A 19,557-nucleotide genomic window follows, 5' to 3' on the forward strand; every position below is an offset into this window, starting at 1 on the left:
CGCTGCGGGTTCCGCGAGTTGTGAAGGTGAAGCGAGAGAGATTTAAGTCTGTTCTCCCTCTGTCAGCGAGCTGGACTCTCTGGAGTGTTACACGAAGGAAATGAGTCACGGTGGCACTAAGGTGGTTCTAATAAACCTTTTGAACAATGAACAGCCACAGTTTAATGTGGACAATGACACAACCAATGAAAAATGTGGGCGGCGAGTGGGCGGAGCTTCAAGTCCCTACCTCAATACAGCATGCCTCGCAGAGCAGTGAATGCGCTGCCCAGGCTCAACCTAAAAATGGGTAGTGGGGTTTTGGTTTCATAAGGCATAACTTCATCAATGTTAAAGTGAAAGGCTATTTTGCAGATTAAGGCTATTTTGCAGATTATGAGATCCATTTGTCCAACAATGTGGTCAATGGATGAGTTGCCATTGATAAGAGCCCGATGATGACAGGTAATGCAGGAGCCTCTTTGGCACAGCAGCCACCCTGCAAAAAAAGTACCCAAAAGGTGGAGTGTCATCACAGCACCACCAGGTTGGGGTAAACTCCTTTGGAGCTAATTAAAGTACTTCACCAGTTGATGTGTGGCGCTGATACTAGTTTCTTAATCAGACTAGCAACCAGCTCAGGTTGTTTCATCACTGACTTCCTTTGGATTACCTTGGAGTTAATCTATTAGTGGGTTTAATAAACTTGTGAAATACATTCTCTCTAACAAAAATGGTGTGGTGCCTCTAACTTTATTGCCTCCTCATTTGCTAAGCTACTTATTTTATGCACATGTGTGAACGAAATTGGGCTTGTTTTATAGCTGTCGGGTATCAGTGGTATGCTAGGAACACTTCCTGTAGTTCAAAAGACATGTCTACTTATATGTTACATAAGCGGCCGTCTATGGTACCCCTTGTAGCGAGCTGCCACAGGCCCTCCCAACAAGTATCCACACAGTACTTTCCAGTGGCTCCAAAAGGTGGTACATAACAACAAACTTTGGCAAAGCCCGAAGGTTCACCTTTTAGACCTATTGCCTTTGTCAATTGTGTTTAGTCATGCTGCACACTTTCCCCGATGCTGTACAGCATGGCTAAAAAGTGTATAAAAAAAAGCTTCAAAAAATCATTGTGTAGGTGCGCACACCATGCATGTGCATGACGACAAAACGACCGGTGTCGCTGCTTTTTTTCTTGTGAGTTACTGATCTAATCAGGATTGCTAACTAAAAAGAAAAATGTTTAAAGTGTTTAAAGAAAAATGTTTAAAGTTGGTTGAAGAGAAGCAACAGGGGTGACTGAAGCAACAAGGTGGACGCAGGAGGGCAGATGTGACACTGGATTGGGGGACGGTAGCAACATGGGTAGGGGTGTGAACGGGGATGAAGGTACACAGGGTGTGAAGGGAGAGCAATGTGGAGCTGTAGGGAGAGGGAGTAAACAGGCAACTTGGAGATGGCATGGAGAAACAAAGGGGTGTGAATGGAATGTGGGGGAGGCACACATAGGTGAGAGAGAGGAACAATGGAGGCTGGGTAGGAGAAAAATATACAAGGGAAATATTTGGAAAACACATGCACTCTAATATAGTACACAATCAAAAGTAGTGCCTGAAAAGTGGGAAGTGAAAGGACACAATTAATGCATCCATTCTCCACGGATGCGGCAAACACAAGAAGAGAAAGGAAAGCCTAAACATGCTAATGAATAAGGAGAAAGCAAATGTGAATGACAATGAGCTAACCAGTGGTAAGCAATGGGCAGACTCTAAGGCCACCATAAGCCACCAATACATCTCTCAACAGACAGCGCAGCTGCTGTGTAGTAGGCAAAACCTAAAAAGCACTAGCGCAAAAATGTGCCTTGTCAGAGTGAAAAAATGCCTTTCGTTGGCACTGCACATTTAGTATACTTCATGTAAAGTACATGTGTCTTGTTCCTGAATAATAATGGGATCTCCTCTTTTGACTCTTCTCTGTAAATACTGTAGCGTGCTGCTGCTTTGCTATGGAAAATAAACAATATTCAGTTAAGAAGTTTGGTTACTTTTCCTAAACTCGACTCGGGGCATGTTATTGGCCACCTCTACTTGCATTTAGTGCAGCAGAAGGAGCCTTGCTTACGTGGGCAGTTGTCCACGAGGTCTGCATGGGCTGGGATGACTAAAAGATTTCTGCTGCTTCATTGTAGTATATTTTCCCGCCATAACAACGCTCCTGCATCTACTTTGTGTGTGAGTTAGCGCCAGTGTTTACTTTCTGCATGTTGGTACCTGCACGGCACGCGTAGGCCCGGACTTGTTAAAGTGACGGATTCACCCAATCTCTTTTTTTTCAGTTCATAATCATTTCAGCACAGGTAATCTGATAGGTATGCTGGAAGGAGTTCCTGGCAGCATGGTTCCTGGCCCTGCAGTGGGTGCCATCAAACTGCACGATAGCTTTACAATGGAAGCTCTCTGAAGCACTTCAATGTTTGAATAAAGTACAGGCTATCAGAAGTGTCCTGAGGCGAGAGGGGTCTGACAGAAGCAGCAGGGGGAGAAACTGAAGCTTTTAGGGACACATTATGGCATATATTTAGGGATGAATTGGATATAGAATAGTTTCTACGACAGAACGGAGGGCAGGACCGGACTGGGCACCCAAAGCAGCCCCGGCAATTTTGTAGGACCAGCCCACCCAACCACCACCGGAGGAAGGGGGGACGATGGGGGTGCAAGTGTGAAGCATTGCTGCTTTTGATAATATGGGCTGATCTTGCAGAAACGCTGTAAGACCGTACCCCAGTAACAAAAAAATGGCCCTCACACTTCCTGCCTCCTGGGATAACGCCTGATGCCTGTTAAGGCCAGTCCGGCCCTGATTCACGGTGCAGATATACTGTAAGATTAAATGTATCTGGATGCAAAAGTGTAGCTACCATTACAACAGGTGGTTCAGTGGCACCGGACCATAGGGGAGTGAAGTGCCTACTGTACCCCATGTATATCTGGCTTTCAATACAGAGTACCAGGTCGTGGAACCCACTACCCGTGTTGCATTAGGGCCCATGGCACCATTGTTAGGTCACTGTGTGTTGTTTATACCTCAGTATGTATTTGTTCTTAAGATACTGTGCAATAATAAATAACACTCACTTTGGCTAAAGTGAGGAAGAAAAACATCATTGTCATATGGGTTGTAACGTAAACTAGATATTGATGTGCCTTATTGAACTAGGGCATTACTCTATTATTGTTTAACAGTTTGGTTTAAATCAAGCAGGTTACGTTAATTACTGCACTAAGTTGTCATTCGAATGCAAAATGAGTTCCTTGTGAACATTGTTGTTGCTGAATTAGCGCTTCCGCAAATGTCAGGAAGGTGCCTCCCGAAAACAAATCACCAAATACTGTACACCTTCCCTCCACCATACCATTAACAACGAAATACTAACTTTGCTGTATTTTTTGTTAAAAGATCATTTTTGTCCATTCTAGTTTTTTATTGAAAATATGACTTTTCAGCAGAGCTGACTTTCATCAGCCCAGTCTACCAAGTTGGTATTTTTAATAGTTGGTTGTAAGGGTTTTGTGATTAGCTTAATGCATTCTTCTGATTACATGTCATCAACCCCAAAAAAGATATTACACTTTTTTAAACTAAGTTAAGTTTATTTTTAAGGAAATACAAGTCGATATGTACCAACAATCAACGATTGAGCATAGAGTAACCGTTTACTTGCTAAACATACAACATCCATCATGGTATTCGCATACAAAGTGGTGATCTTAAATAATGTGTTTGCTTTTATGCATATCGTCATTCAATCTGCTTTGCAAATCAGTAAAAGCATTTCATCCTCGCCTGTTGTCAAAGATCATGTTAAAATATAGAACTAACCTTTGGTTGGAGAGTATGGTGTTGTGGGTTTGCTAGCTCTGCCTCTCAGTCCTCTACAGTGTTGAAAACCAAGGATTCTTCTCAAAATAAATTCAAACTTTCTTTGCTTACAGGGCTGGCTGGATTTGCTCGTCTCTGTCCAGGAGATCAGTACGAGGTGAGTGGTATCTCAGTGCTTATCTTTGAAAATTCTAACCACACAACTGAGTGGATCCAGAGTCTCTGCTCCCGAATCGTAACCCAATTGTGCACCTAAGTTTAGTTCCAAGTACCAGGTGAAGTCTTGAGTAATATAACAAGAATAGAATGAACCATGGTATGTGGGGAAATATAAGCTCTCATGCCTGCATGTAATGATGACCTGGTAACTCAAATATAGTGCTGCTTTACACTGCACACTGGGATGTACGCTTGAATTACAAATCAAAATACTGACCGAGTGTGTGTGTGTGTGTGTGTGTGTGTGTGTGTGTGTGTGTGTGTGTGTGTGTGTGTGTGTGTGTATGTGCAGAAAAGATAATCCAGCTTCATTTTGTATCAAGACTGTGTTTGGTGAAAGGTGGAAAATGTCTGGTTGACTAAAAAGGATTTCTCATCCCTAGATTTTCATGAGAATTGGTCGCCAGCGCTGGAAACTGAAAGGCAAGATAGAAGTCAATGGCAAGCAAAGCTGGGATGGAGATGAAATGTTCTTTCTTGCACTCATTAATGGACTCATTTCCATTAAGGTAAATATTCATTTGTCGGTTGCTCATTTTGAGATGACACTTAGTGAAGTAGCTTGCAAGATTTAAAAAAGTTGGCTAACTAAAATGTGTGGTTCCTAATTGATATTAGTTCTCTTTCAATAAATGTTACTGTTTTCATCAAACGCCAAAGAAAGGAGGAAAGGATGCGTGGTCTTTAACATAATTTGTTAAAAAAGAAAGAGAGCTTTCCCAAACAAACCCAGAAAGGACTGGGAAATATAGCAACAAAAGGGGAGTTGGTTCCTTTCTGTGGTTCCTAAATTGAAGCACGGGGTGCTTAACGAGATTTGACACCAAAAACTTTTTTCCTCAATGACATGTACCCTAGTTTGTCCCAAAATTATTACATAAACATATTATTCTTAAAATTCATATTTATTAAAAACTTGAGATAGCAGCATGATATAAGTAACAATTTTACATATAAGCAACATATAAAAACATAATCACATTGTATTAGGGTTCAACACATAAAACAAAAATTAAAAGTAGCAAGAATGTTGACGCGTTTCGGTGTTTAAGGCAGATGGTACACCTTCCTCAGGACTACAGTGAATTCTTCAGTATAATGCGCAGTATTCAATGTGCGATGACAGCATAAATCCTGGGGATAGAAAATTCTTATCCACTGTTATGATTCAATTTCTTCCTTTCAAATGACCTGTGACTTTGTGCTTAATGGTTGGGGCGTAGGTTGTCCTTCTTTGTATCAATTTCAGAAGGCTCAGGATATTCGTAAGATGGGGCGTCCTTTCATTCCTCACCCTTGTTTTAACCTGATTCAAACGAAGAGCTTCTTTTTTTGTATTTGAAGCTGATTCCTTTTATCTCCGTAATTCCAGCCACACGCCGCCTCCCTGGTAACCCGGTCTCCAGCGTCAGAAGGACAACCAACGCCCCAACCATTAAGCACAAAGTCACAGGTCATTTGAAAGGAAGAAATTGAATTTTCTATCCCCAGGATCACTGTAGTCCTGAGGAAGGTGTACCATCTGCCTTAAACACCGAAACGCGTCGACATTCTTGCTACTTTTAATTTTTGTTTTATGTGTTGAACCCTAATACAATGTGATTATGTTTTTATATGTTGCTTATATGTAAAATTGTTACTTATATCATGCTGCTATCTCAAGTTTTTAATAAATATGAATTTTAAGAATAATATGTTTATGTAATAATTTTGGGACAAACTAGGGTACATGTCATTGAGGAAAAAAGTTTTTGGTGTCAAATCTCGTTAAGCACCCCGTGCTTCAATTTAGGAACCACAGAAAGGAACCAACTCCCCTTTTGTTGCTTTAACATAATTTGGACATGTGACCTTCACGTTAGAAACTGTCTCTGCAACTCGTACTTAACCTGCTAAGCTATCCCAATCCCATTCATTTGTGTGTAAAATGGCACACCTTGGCTGCTACTCTCCATATCCTCATGATACAGCGACCCAGGCGGGTTGGTTCTTTAAAGGGTTTGAGAACCACTTGGTTGATAGTAAACCCATGAAAAAGCGACTGAAAGGAGGACTGGGTCAAAAAATGCCTCTGGCTACAGTTTAATGAGAATGAAGTATCCGTCATTAAAGCTCAGGAAAGTGGTTGTAAAAGGTCCAAGCCTGGTGTGGTCTCTTGAGAGCATATGAGAGATAAAGGCTTTGCTTGTTGCAGAAGTTCTACCTCAAAGCCATTGCAACTAAATTACTTCTTCTTGGCCTTCAAACCCTGTGTGTCCAAACTGTAGGCTAAGGTTGTGGCCGTGTTTCCAGAGTATAACCGTATTGTTCAACTTCGTTTTGTGATTTTTTTCCCTCATTGATCTCTTTATAGTACATGAGAGACAAATGAATCTTGATATTTGTGTTAAAGACTGATAGCTTAACCTCTGTACACAGTTCCATGGTCGTTCAGTTGAAGTGGTCTACAGTACTCCCATGCCTCCCTGCGTAGAACACTGCAGCAAAGTACCCCATTTAAAACTCTGATGATCTGTTTGATTGTTAACACATCTTTATTATTTTTTATTTGAGAAGGGTGGAGAAGGCCCTGGAGTAGTGTGTGTGTGGAGGGGGGAGCACTTCCAATGCATGCAGTTTACAATATGTTATCGAAGAAATCTATATGAAAACAATATGTTAGTCATAATAAATAAGGGGCATACTGCATCCGGGTCACGAGCACCAGAACCAGGAGTGTAAGGAGCCCACTGCTTCTCACTTATTGTTGTTTTCACTACCAAACTGGGTGACAAGGCAGGCTGTTTCCCTTCCTTGCATTGAGGGCCAAGGTACACCACCGCCCGCGGCTGGCCCGTGTGATGGGATTACAGTTCTCTTACAGAGGTGGCCTTCATGTATAAAAGATGTATACATTTCTCAGGCATCTCACCAAATTCAAACACGGACCTTTCAAACCACGTATACAATATCTGTCTTGTAGCCACTCCCCACACAGCGCTTCAGTAAGACACAATTGTGTTCTATACAAATAAGAGGTTACATGATATTTCTGTGTTTGCCGGAAAAAGACCATTACACAATGACATTTATTTTTCTTCAGAAAACGATATGCGTTGGAGTAAAGTTAAAGTGAGTGACTGAAGGTTCCCCACTTGGTGTTCTGTTTGAAATAAACTGTTGACAGCATGAAGGGTTAAAAACAAGTCTCTCTTCATAATGTTATTCATTAATTTAAGGACGAGATTTAACTTGGAGGTATTTAGGATTATGCTGTCTTTTTGATAGCATTTTGGCGACCAGTGGGTTAAAAAAATCCACAAACTTTAGCATGACGTATAGTGAAAACGCTTTGGACAAGAGGCGATGAAATGACATTTTCAGTGCAGAAAATGTTCATAAACACATGCGATGGAATGTTGAGAGATGGGGAGCCAATCAGAATGGAATTTCTCAGGCAGGATCCCGTTTCAAACTATCATATTGAGTAGCAGAGTAACTTCTGGCGGCAGAGAGGAAACAGTATGCAGTATAGAGTGGCAGCACGGGCACATTAATTTGAGCAGGTCAATAACATGAATTATTGTTTCTAACCTGTCTTTTACATGCTCACGTGTGGCTTTGGACCATAGACTAGTCAACGGGCAGTAACTAGGCTTATTGACTAGTCTGTGGTGAATAATGTAATAGCAAAACTTAGTTACAAAACCGATTTTGCACTTCTAATATTACTATATCTCCTAGGCACAAAAATGTGTCAAAACTTATCGTTCTTCAGGTGTAGATTTTTTTGTTGTCAGGAAAGTCGTCTTTGTTGCCTATCTGTTCAATAGAAAATTTGACTAGATACATAGCCACCATTTAAAATAGCTTAGTGCCTTATGATACCACATAGCTCCTGTGTCGTGCATCCTAACTAGCGTAAAACCTGAACATGCACCAAAGCCAGCTTCAGGCAATGCAAAGTACCATGCACGAAGTTGACAGAGCAAGGTTGATCTTCTTAGCAACATTGATATCCGTCTGATGAAATGAAAATAGGGCTGAAGCCAAAATCCAGGATTGGCACATACTTGTTTTGTTTGAAAGAAACACACAAAAGCACATGCAGATAAGATCACATGCTTCTTTTGGGCTCATGTTCGACTAAGCAGTACTGGTCGCCGTCTTATTGAGTCTTCAGTCTGCCCAATACAGCAAAGCGTTGGTCCAATACAAACCCTCACTTAACTTGAACTGTCTAATAAGGAAACTATTTTAAACTGTAGTAGCCAAATTAAGAAGTTCATATATGCTGTGGACATCAGTTAGTGTGAAAGATATGACTTGATCATTATCAAATACAGTTACACGTAGTGCTTCTGAGTAACAGTAAACTTTTTGCAAGGTGGCGTAAATTCATAATGCAATGCCACTGTAACTCTGCAATCGTATCTATTTTCTATACAAACCGTGCATAATTGTAAAAGCACCTAGGCAGTAACCACTTGCAGCTCACGAATAGGGGCTTTTGGACTTCGCCACCGTCACTTGTGGTTTCTTGAGGCCCAATGTGCAAAAGCGCATGTGTGAGCAGCGCTGCCCTGTAACCAGAATTTGCTGGGCTTACACACTTGCAGTCCTCCCATTTCCTCCAAGTGCCGGTGCCCTCTCTTCCTTACCTCCTCCTCCTCTTAGAATTCCGATAGCAAACTACCAGGGCGTTTTTCTCTGCCGTCCGGTCTTTATGAGCTGCATGCACTCTGAGGCAGTTACTCTACCCTTTCCTGCATCGTCAAGGTGGAGTGTGATCAGCAAGTTTCAATGATGACACCCCACTCTGTAACCGGGTTGAGATTAGATTATCTAAATGACTGTCTGCTCCTCCTCACTGGTGCTGGAACAATTTTCAGAGTGAGGGTGTTGACATCAGCGTTACATCACTAAAGATAGAGGGACTTTGAAAAATCTATGCTTCGTACAAAGTACTAGCACAGCAAATGAGCCATGAATATTCACCAAAAGTGGTAATGGAATGTGTTGGACTTGGCCCTTTTTGCAGGGTCATCCCTGAACTTTTTACCTTCCTCCTGTATTTTCTCTGACCTGTTTTTGTTGGTTTTATGACTCTGGGCACTTTACCACTGCTGATCAGTGCTAAAGTGCACATGCTCTCCCTATTATAAATTAATGCATGAATTAGTGATTCCGTGATTGGCTGATTTGGTTTACTTGTCAGACTCTAGTACAGTGCACCAAGGGTGCCCAGGACTTGTAAACCAAATGCTGCTGGTGGGCTTGCAGCACTGGTTGTGCCACCCACAGAAGCAGCCTGTAAAAGTGTGTCAAAGGCTTGCCATTGCAGAGCTTGTGTGCAGTCTGGCACTGCCATGTTGACTGGGCAAGTGCACCCACTTGCCAGTCCCTAAACCTTCTCTTTTCTTCATATCGGACACCCCTATGGTAGGCCCGAGGGCAGGGTGCATTGTAAGTATAAGGTAGGACAAGCCCTGATGTGTGTGGCACGTCCTAATAGTGAATTACAACCATTTTCGTTTTTAGGTCTCGCAGAGGCATGGGCGTGGCAGCAAAGCTACCCCGCTTCTGCAAGAGATTGTACCCCTCCTTTCCATTGGGTAGCGTCAGCGTTTATGGTGAATGCTGGCTTCCCAATGAAAAGGAGTGTATTTGGTGCCACCCTGTCCGTTTATCAGACAGCCCCTCCAGACACCATGGCCTGCTTTACGGTTGTGGTAAGGAACTTTTCTTATCTGCTTGTTTATTTTAACAAGCAGATAAGAACATTCTTAACCAAAGCTCTGAAGCAGGCACGGAGAGCGAGGCGCAGGGGGCACTGGGAATGCAGCTCTCAACACCAACCCACCCGGCAGGGCTCCCCCTCCCAGCATCTGCCGGCAGACACTGTGGCTGGGGAGAGCATCTCTCCTGCCCTCCCACCTTCAGCCTCTTCCTGGTCTTTGCTGCAAAGGCGCGCTTTTTATTACACTGTAGGAACTGCATCTGCGCCCCCTGTCTCGGCTCCCCGGTGACTCGCATTCCATAGCTGGTTCCCTCATGCCACCGTTTGAGCGGAAGTCTGTCTTTAGTCTAGAGTCTAGACTGACATCACATTTTCCCTCAGAAGCCTGGCCGCAGAGGGAGTAGAATATACTTATTTGAAAACATGAATAGGAAAAAGCAATGCAGAAAGAACTTAAAATAGAGTAAAACCAAATGCTGCATGAAATAATGCAGAGGACGTAGCCAAAAGCCAGGTTACCCTGACAGACTGCCACGCTGGAGAAAGCATTGGAGAACTGGCGCGCCAAGTAGGCGCTTAGAGTCCGACTCTTGGCCCTTATTCCGCATAGCATCCATCGGATTGTGTGTTCATTTTTAATCTATTTATTTTAGCCCTGGGCAAGTCTTACTTGAGGTATTTTTTGGCGCAGGTGCTCAAATATTGCTGTCCCCACGCTGCAAAGCTCTACAATGCTACATATTAATAGTATATGCGCACCCCCCCCCCCCCCCCGCCCCCAACCAGGCGAGGGCGCCAAGTGGTCTGCTCTTGGAAACTGTGGTTGCCAACTTTCTCATAAAAAAATACCTGTTTTGTTAAACTGTTGGGACTGGATGGGCCAAGTCGCTAATAACTAAAAAGCGATTAGTGTAAAATTCCCACTATTCCTATGCAAATCTGTCTGCTTTAATGATTATTAAGAAATAATTTAGCTTTCACATACCTTTTAGGGATTTAATTCTTGTTTTAGCTGTTTTGGGTTTATAGGTGAAAAGTGAACAAATGCCGGGTTTTCTGCATTTTTCACTCGTTTTCATTTGCGTGGGCATAACCATACTGACTAGGCCGGTAAAACACCAATCAGTGGCAGCTCAAGGGAACTGTCCCCGGGGCCTGGTCCGTACCATGGCGTGACCGTTCCTGACCCCAGCAGCCGCCCATCGCTACAAAATCCCACAAATAGCAACCCCAAACGTGTGCACGCATCCCCTACCCAGGAGCCTAGAAGCGCCAAGAATTGGGGGCTCTGTGCTATACAAAACCATAATATAACCATGTCTGTCAGCCTGTCGTGCCAGTCATCACAAGGGTGGGTGAGGGCAGGTGAGTTGGTGCCAGTAAAGGCAGGAGGTGGCATAGGTCATGCAGCTGGCATGAGGATGACTCAGTAAATAAGCAGGTGATTGTTTTCCCATAGCGCTAGAAAGTAGGGTTGGATTGGGGCAGAAAACCAGCCCAGGCAATACCATAAAAGCGACCCCATTAGCGAGGTAGATAAAAAGCGACCTTCATTTGGAAATCGGCGCAGTGGTGAACCTGTAAAGGCACTGTACACGTGTTTCGGAACACTGCATGCATCAGTGTTTGCAGCAAGCAAGGTTTGTTTCCAGAGCCAGCTTTAGCGCTGTGGCGCCTGGTGCGAAAATCAGTTTAGGCGTCCGATGATCACCTCCTCTGTTTCCAGGACTACCGGTGGGTAAACGTGCCCCTCATCTCTCCATAGCCCCCTCTCTCACATACATTTAATTCATTTTAATGTGCTTGTAAAGGCTGGCTATACTAATAAGGATGCATATCTACCCAAACTAACTCTTTTTAGCAACATTAGCAATAGATAATGAAAGACTGGGGAAAACACAGATCAACCTGCTTTATTTGATGCAGTTTGCATACAGCTCTTTGTTAACAGCTTCTAACAGTCACTGTTCTACATTAGGGTTGCATTTAATGAACTGCAGTAACAGAAGGATCTCTGTGACTAAGGCAGCAATGCACTCCGCTGGCCACATAAAATACAGATCTGTATGGTACGCGTTCTTTGCAGCAGGCACATCAACCCTCTGCGCTACTTTATAACGAGTCAACACTGCCACTAGACAAAACTCTGATCGCTCTCTATAACAGGAACATTAATCACAAGCTTTATCTTGACATTTTTATTGCTGCCTGAAAGCTGGATGCACAAGGAACTTTGCAGAAGGTGTTTTGAAATAGTAAGTTATTGCTAAGCAGAGTGCCCCCCCTCCCCCACCAATCGCACTGCCCTAAAGCTGGCCCTCTTTATTTCAATATCAGGGAAATTCGCAAACCTGGCCCACATGACCATAAAACGGGCCTGCATAGAGCCCAAAAAAAAACATCAGGGGGCTCTAATGGCACTGCCCGACCCTGGGGCAAAGTGGGGCGGAAATTCCGACACGTAAAGGTTTGGCCCCACCCCGCTAGTGATGTGATATCAGGTAGGGCTGGCTGAACATCGCAGGCCTGATATGAAACTTTCTGAGCTCTCTCCTATGAGGGGTGTCTCGGTTAAGTCTAGAACCGATCATGGGAATGTGACACCATTTGTAAAGCGCCTACCGCCTCAGCGGGCTCTTTTGTGCGCTTCGTTGTCACAGCATTGCGTTGCTTGTTACATGTGATTTGTTTGGCGCCCGGCTCACCCTGCCCCATCGTGTCTGTCAGCTGTGTTTCTCGGGAGAAGACCCCAGGACCAGAGGACCGTGTTCCCCTTCAGTGACCCCCCAGCCCCCCCACACACGAGTTCTCCCATATTCCTTGCCCTTTCCTTAATCAGTGTTAGTCTCCTGACTGTACCATGTGACAGATGCCATATTTTTCCCATCGGACCCCCTCCCCGTACTTTTTGTGCTGTGCTCTGTTACCCCCACCTCCTCCTTCTCCATGTCACGTTCCTGTCCCTTCATTCCCTTTCCTGCCCCTTTCTCGCTCCCTGCTGATATCAGTTCTAGCACCTTGTGGAAAGCTGTACCCTTACTCTGTCTGACATTACTTTTGACCAATTTATTTTTCCCGTCACTGGGTTTGGGTTACAGAGCCCCATGTTTCCGCTCGAACATTCAACAGTAGCGCCTAGACTCTGGTAGTTAGCAGGTTCACCCCAACAAATAGAGGAGGACCTCGCCCCCCCTGCTCAATAAACTCACTGGGGAGCCAGGCGACTGCTGACAAACGATTATGGGAACATGAAGCCACGGTTCCATAGGACAGATGTGAACAAGCGTTGGAAATCTCCGCAACATCCAAGAACTAATAAACATATAGAAACACAAAGCAAACCTATACAAATCTCTCCCTGTAGAAAGAAAATAAGTTCTGTGATCATATAGCACAAAAGATCAATAGGAGCTCAAAACAGTGCAGAGAGTGCAGGACTAAGAAGTGACTTTAAAATCAACAATGAGTGCACAAAGAAACCAAGGCTTAGTACACATTAGGTGACAGAGGGAATCCTTCAAATTGTTTCAGGCGTTTATTTTGAACAGTAAATAAACAATCCATGGTGTGTCGTCAACGTTTCGATCCAATGTCTCACTCTGTGGGTTTCTTCAGGACACAGCCATCTGTCAGCCTGTGAACTGAGTAAAAGTGGGCCCAACTGATTGTAGTCGCATGCACACAAGTATTTTACCTATACCATGGAGGGCAGAGCACCTTCATGACAACTCTGCATGTGCTTCTTTCTTTAATCTTGCATCCCAACTTCTTGTGCCTACCTTATCCCTACATCTGTTTCTCTCTTAAACCCTACATATGCTTCCTCAGCCATGCATCTGTGTTCTAGGTTAACCCGGCATCCATGCCTCTGCTTCCCTGCCAAACCCTGCATCGCTGCACCTGCCTTCTTGCTAAAACCTGCATTCATGCATATGCTTCCTCCTTTAACCCTGCATCTCTACCTCTGTTTCTCTCCTTAACCCTGTATGCATACTTATGCTCCCCTCCTTAACCCGTCATCTCTACATCTGTTTCTCTTCTTTACCCTGTATGCGTTCATCTGCTCCCCTCCTTAGCCCTGCATCTCTACCTCTGTTTCTCTCCTTTACCCTGTATGCGTTCATCTGCTCCCTTCCTTAGCCCTGCATCTCTACCTCTGTTTCTCTCCTTTACCCTGTATGTGTTCATCTTCTCCCCTCCCTAGCCCTGCATCTCTACCTCTGTTTCTCTCCTTATCCCTGTCTGCGTTTCCTGATTGATCTTGCCGTTCTCTGCGTGAGCTGGGCTTGTAACCTAGTCATGTTAAAGTGTGATTAACTTGGGATGGTAGGGGTTCGCCTCCAGGTGTCTTGACAAATTCAGTCTGTGGCCAAGTATTCACGACCGGGCACAATTGAAATATCTTAAGCTGAGGCCCAAAGCAGCATGGTTTCTCACAGAGGGCCATAAGGTGTGAAGACTACATGCACATAAAATCCTTGGCCTCTCTGCAGAACGATACTCGTAGATGTGCTAGTGTTAATTGTGTGACAGAGGTAGACAGCTGTCAAAATCTGGGAGCAGCATAGGAAACGACAAAGCAGTGGGGGAGTTGTATGTGTGGGGGCAGGGCTTTAAGTGGGCCGGGTCTCACTGGTGCTGAGCACTGGCAGTAACTTTATCCTATAAGCATTACAAATACATTATATTTATTTTGTTAAACAAAACTCACATTGACACAAGCCATTAACATTTACAAAGCCAATAGCTCGCACTCATATAAATGCAATTAATAACTTTTCCATTTACAAATTTTAACACTATTTGCAGTTTACATTACAATAATTTTAATACATTTTTACAAAATATAAACAGTATAAAAAACAATGTCATTTAGAAGGTCATTTACTCAAAACATTGTCACTGCGAGACCTATTGCATTGTAAATGCTTGTTCACTATTGGAAGGCTACCTGTTCTCCATAGTCCAGAATGGGCAGTTAGATTATTACATTTTATAATCCTAACTGACTCGGGGAACATGGTGAAATTCGAGTTTAGTATGCCTGAACTCAGAATGATAAAATACATCTTTTAGTGAAGTTGGTTTTAACATTCTGTGTTTGAAAATACCACTTTTAGAAAGTAGGTATTTTCTTGTCTAACTATCCAAATCCTGCCTCTGCTAGGTTGTGCATTCCTTGCCTGGAGTTTGAGTGACAGGGTTGAGGGATTCCTGGAGACAGAATCAGTCAGCCCAGTGGTGAATAGAGAGATCTGCATCTAGATGGGTGGGAGGAGTTGCACCTGGGACCTGAATAGGACTGTGCCTGCCCCCCACAGTGCTGGCTCCACCCCCTGTGGTGTGTCTGATGTCATTGCCCTGCACTGTGAAAGGAGAGAAGGAATCATGTCAACAGAGTGCTCCAGGGCTGTGCTTTTCCTCCACAATGCTGGTTCCACCTCCTGTGGGGCGTCTGATGTTTCTGCCCTGCACTGTGAAAGGAAAGAAGGAGTCATGTCAACAGAGTGCTCCAAATCTGGTTTGGACTGGGCAAAGACCCCTCTGCCCTCAGAGGACAAAGGATTTTGGGGTATAAATATTGAGACTTGTCACTTTTGAAGAAACAAGAAGAAACCTTTTCTGAGGAGAGGAACCTGAAGAAACTGAGGAGAGACTATCCCTAATCTGAAGTGCTGCTTGGGGGATTGGCCTGCAGTGGTTGTCTGACTGCCAAAGAAGGAGAAAGGAACTTTATGTACTTTATTTTCAACTTGTAAAGAGCTCCAAGGGCTTGGAACAGAGCTTGCCTCCTGCTGAAGTTTCAGGGACAATAGACTTCAACCTCCAGCTCCCTGGAGTTCCTTGGGAAGTGCCTGCTGCTGTTTTGGGCCTTCTGAGGGACTGCGTGTCGCAAGGAGCTGGAAGCGCGACTCAAGAGGTAGAAGCTCGTTGCCGTCACTGCTGCTGCCGTCGCATCTTGGATGTCGCCACTGTAGCTGTCATATTGCACCGCATCAAGAGTAGCGTCTCGCAATGAAGAGGAAGCATGTCACTGTCGCTGCTGCTGCCGTCGCATCTTGGATGTCGCCGATGTAGCTGTCGTATTGCACCGAATCGAGAGAAGTGTCTTGCAACGAGGAAGAAGCGTGCCGCCGTTGCTACTGCTGCACCGCATCGTGGATGTCACCACTGTAGCTGTCGTATTGCACCGCATCAGGAAAAGCGCCTCGCATCCACGGAGAAGCGTGCCGCCGTCAGAGCTGCTGTCGTCGCATCTTGAATGTCGCCTCTGTACTTGTCGCATTGTGCGGAAGCGTCTTGCAAACGTCGGAGAAGAGTGACGCAGCCGAGGGTGTTGCCGTCGCATCGCTGAACAAGGGGGTCACCACTGCAGCTGACGCATCGAATCGAAACTTCTCGCATCATCAGAGAAGCGTGCCGCATCTGGAAGATCTTCACGTCTTTATTTCTTTTTACCTGAACTTTGCGGCATTTCCATCGCTGCAACACTTTTGTTATGGAAGCGTCACGCATCGAAAGGTACATTGACTTAAAGTGTTGCATTTTAAGAACTGAACAGACCTAAGCTAAAACTACCATCTTAAGTATAGTATTGTGGATTTTTGTCGTTTGTGGTCTTGTGTTAAGTCTATGTAAAAAATACTTTTTTTAATATACAACTGTGTGGTGTCCATCTGTAGTATTGTCACTTGATTACTGTATGTGGTCACAAATGTTCTACACACTGCCTCTGAGATAAGCCTGTCTGCTCGTGCCAAGCTACCAAGGGGGTGAGCAGGGGTTATTTTAGGAGTGTACCCCCTTACCCTGACTAGAGGCAAGGGTCTCTATTTGTCACAAGTACTTACCTGTGCCAACTAGAGACCCCCAAATCTAACAGAATGGTATGTAGTCAGAGGTGCATTGTGGAACACACTGTCGCAAATATATTACTAATTAATGGTGTGGTAGCGCACCATTGTTTATAGACCGCACATTTTTTATTGAAATGGCTACTACATTTTTTACAGACATGCAGTTTTTCTGATAAAACTATGTAGCACACAAACGACAATATGCGGAAATCAGGTTTAACCCCTTGCATGCTCATGACGAGCTCAGCTCGTCATGAGCTGCAGTGCTCCGGTGCTCATGACGAGCTCAGCTCGTCATGGCCTTTAGAACGCTCGCACGCTGGGCTAATTCCCCTGCTGTGCTGAGCGTTCTAAAGAAACGGGTGCGGCCGTGACGAGCTGAGCTCGTCATGAGCACAGGAGCACTGTAGCTCATGACGAGCTGAGCTCGTCATGAGCATGGGAGCGCTGCGCGCGCCCCCCCCTGCCCCCAGCACAGCGGGGGAATGTACCCAGCAGGGAAGGGGTTAAGCTAATATTAATCATTTGCACATCACTAAGTAGAGTGCCTTGATTTGTTTTGATCCTATTAAAGAACTTTGTTTTCATCGCACTCAGAACGTCCTACCTCTTGATCCATTTATATATATATATATATATGTACAGTTTATTTACAGGTATTTACATATGGTTGTGTTTAAAAAAAAATGACAACCAGAGCTTTTCATTTCACTGTCTCTGTAACCCAGTTAGATTGGCAGATATGTTCCAAAATCCTTGCATTTTGTAGTTCGAGAATGAAAAGTAAACACAAATCTCCATGTTAAAGGATTCAGCAACAATTTCTCAGAAGACATAGTTTGACATTTGGCCTCTGGTCTTGAACGCACAACAAATGTAACAATAACAAAAAAGCACACTTTCAAAGCATCTTTTTTGCTCATTCACCTTCTGAACTCCAGCTTGGTTATTTCCGGTGGTGCTGCAACACCCTTTGCTTCCAGCGCCTCTGCTCCTCCTGCCTGAGAAGGTCTAGGACATGGGTACTTACAAACATTTGTTTAGGGGCCGCAAAGTGTGGTCTACGGTGTGACCAAGTGCCACACTGATGCCAGCAGGGTGGTGGTAGGGGGGTCTTGGTGGATCGGGGATTGTGTAAGGAGGTCTAAAGAAATGCTAAATAAACGGGCAAGCATTTATTTGCAAGTAAAAAATGCTTGCTTGTTTATTTAAAAATAATCTACATATTAGTGCTCAGCAACTAAGCAGCACCTTATGCTGCTGTTCACCAGGGGGGCTACATGTAAAGGCCAAGAGGGCCGAGTTTCATTCGCCTAGGAGGAACAGTTTAATCTGAGAAAGCTCTCTTGTGCATGTTACCTGACTTCCTGAGCTTTGAATCAAGAGCACAAAACTCGTCAAGATTTTGTAACATCTGGTAACCGACTGCACGTGTTATGAAAACAACATACACATGAAGTGAAGCTGCGACCCAGTGACAGCTTAGAAGTGTGGGTGGTGATCACAGTGACTTGCAAAGCTAATCCCATCACATTCACGTTCGAGTAAATTCCTCCCTCCCCTTTCTTTACCGGGCTGCCTTACTTTTTCTAGTTTGTGTTTCTTTTGTGAAAGTTTTTAAGTGTTTTCCACGATTGCGAAAAGCAGCATTGCATTGCACCAGTTCCTCACCAGTCACCATTTAGTTTATGTTGATAAGAAATAAAGTTAACATGCATTTATTGCAGAAAAAAATCCATTGAAAATGGGCTTTACCTCTCATCATCGAGTTTATAAACAGGGTTACTATGGGGAATACAAAGGGGCAGAAAGAATGTCCAGTTTTAACTCCACACTTCAATGCTTTTGTGCAGAAGTAATATTTAGGCGGGTTAAAAGGTACATTGAAATTTCTGCACGTCTCATTCAAGATGTGCCTCCCCGAAGAGACCCGGTTCTGAGGTATACAGTTTGTGGGCATTACTGAAATGTCATGAGGAGTCTTTTAATGACACTGCAGGCTTTTAAACAAGGTTCTTTAAAAGGAAAAATGAAGTAATTCGTTCTAAAGGACGGAGACTTTCTCCTCATTTTGAGGTACTGTCTTATTCTCAATTCTTTCTCTTCCCTGTTCATTTACTCTGCTGAGTTTGTATGTGCACGTTCCCCACACCGAGCAAAGAAAACTTAAACCTAATGTAAAGCGACAAAAACTGAACCAACAACCCAATTAAATAAGCACAGGTGAGCACAAATGCTCCATGTCAACCTAGATAACTGCCACTGCACTTCATCAATAGCGTGGGCCGCAATGCCCGAGTCAGGACCATGTTGATCATTGAGGTACTCTAACTGGTGATTTTGCTGGGTTTTCTCTAATGGGTATGGTTTTCATGCAGTTGCGGCCGAGATGGCTTGCGGGTGGCAGGGGGTGCTGCGGGTGACACACTGGGGTAAAGAAGGTATCGAAATGTAAAAAATAAATTTTTAATAAACTTACCTCAAGGCTGGCTCTCTCGTCTTCTCTTCTCTGCTCTCCTGCCTCCAACAGGAAGCAGGCAGCCGGGTTCCCTCCCCTAAGCCAGTTACAATGCTGCAATTGCAGCGTTGTGATTGGTCTGAGTGCCATGACACGGCGCTCAGCCAGGGGCTGGAGGAGTGGGCATGTTCTCCATGGAGAACAGGGAAGTGCGCAGGACTGGTTTGGGTGCCCAAGAGGGCAGACTAAACAATTACTGCGCACTTAGGAGTGGGAAAACCAATCCTCCTGTGCCTGTGTGGGAGGGCAGGTCGGATATACAAACGCTGATGCTGAATATACTGTCTAACGGTTGGTACTTTATTATCAGGTGACAAAATCTTTGGTTTTACTACAGGGGTGGGTTGATCAACTTCAAGTTCTGGCTTCTCCCTCTCT

At 44.2% G+C, this 19,557-nt stretch overlaps 1 protein-coding gene across 4 annotated transcripts in view; it reads left to right on the top strand.

Moving 5' to 3' along the window:
* The window catches only part of RIPOR2 (RHO family interacting cell polarization regulator 2), a 622,104-nt gene that overhangs the window by 400,079 nt on the left and 202,468 nt on the right, over positions 1–19,557 (top strand). For all 4 annotated transcript variants that reach the window (XM_086965454.1, XM_086965456.1, XM_086965457.1 and 1 more), the window contains exons 9-10: positions 3,980–4,023; positions 4,469–4,594. In XM_086965454.1, the coding sequence (XP_086821580.1) occupies positions 3,980–4,023; positions 4,469–4,594 (170 nt within the window). The remainder of the gene's footprint in view (positions 1–3,979; positions 4,024–4,468; positions 4,595–19,557) is intronic.

The sequence above is a fragment of the Lissotriton vulgaris genome, chromosome 4_1 (assembly GCF_964263255.1).
Source record: "Lissotriton vulgaris chromosome 4_1, aLisVul1.2, whole genome shotgun sequence".
NCBI lineage: Eukaryota > Metazoa > Chordata > Amphibia > Caudata > Salamandridae > Lissotriton > Lissotriton vulgaris.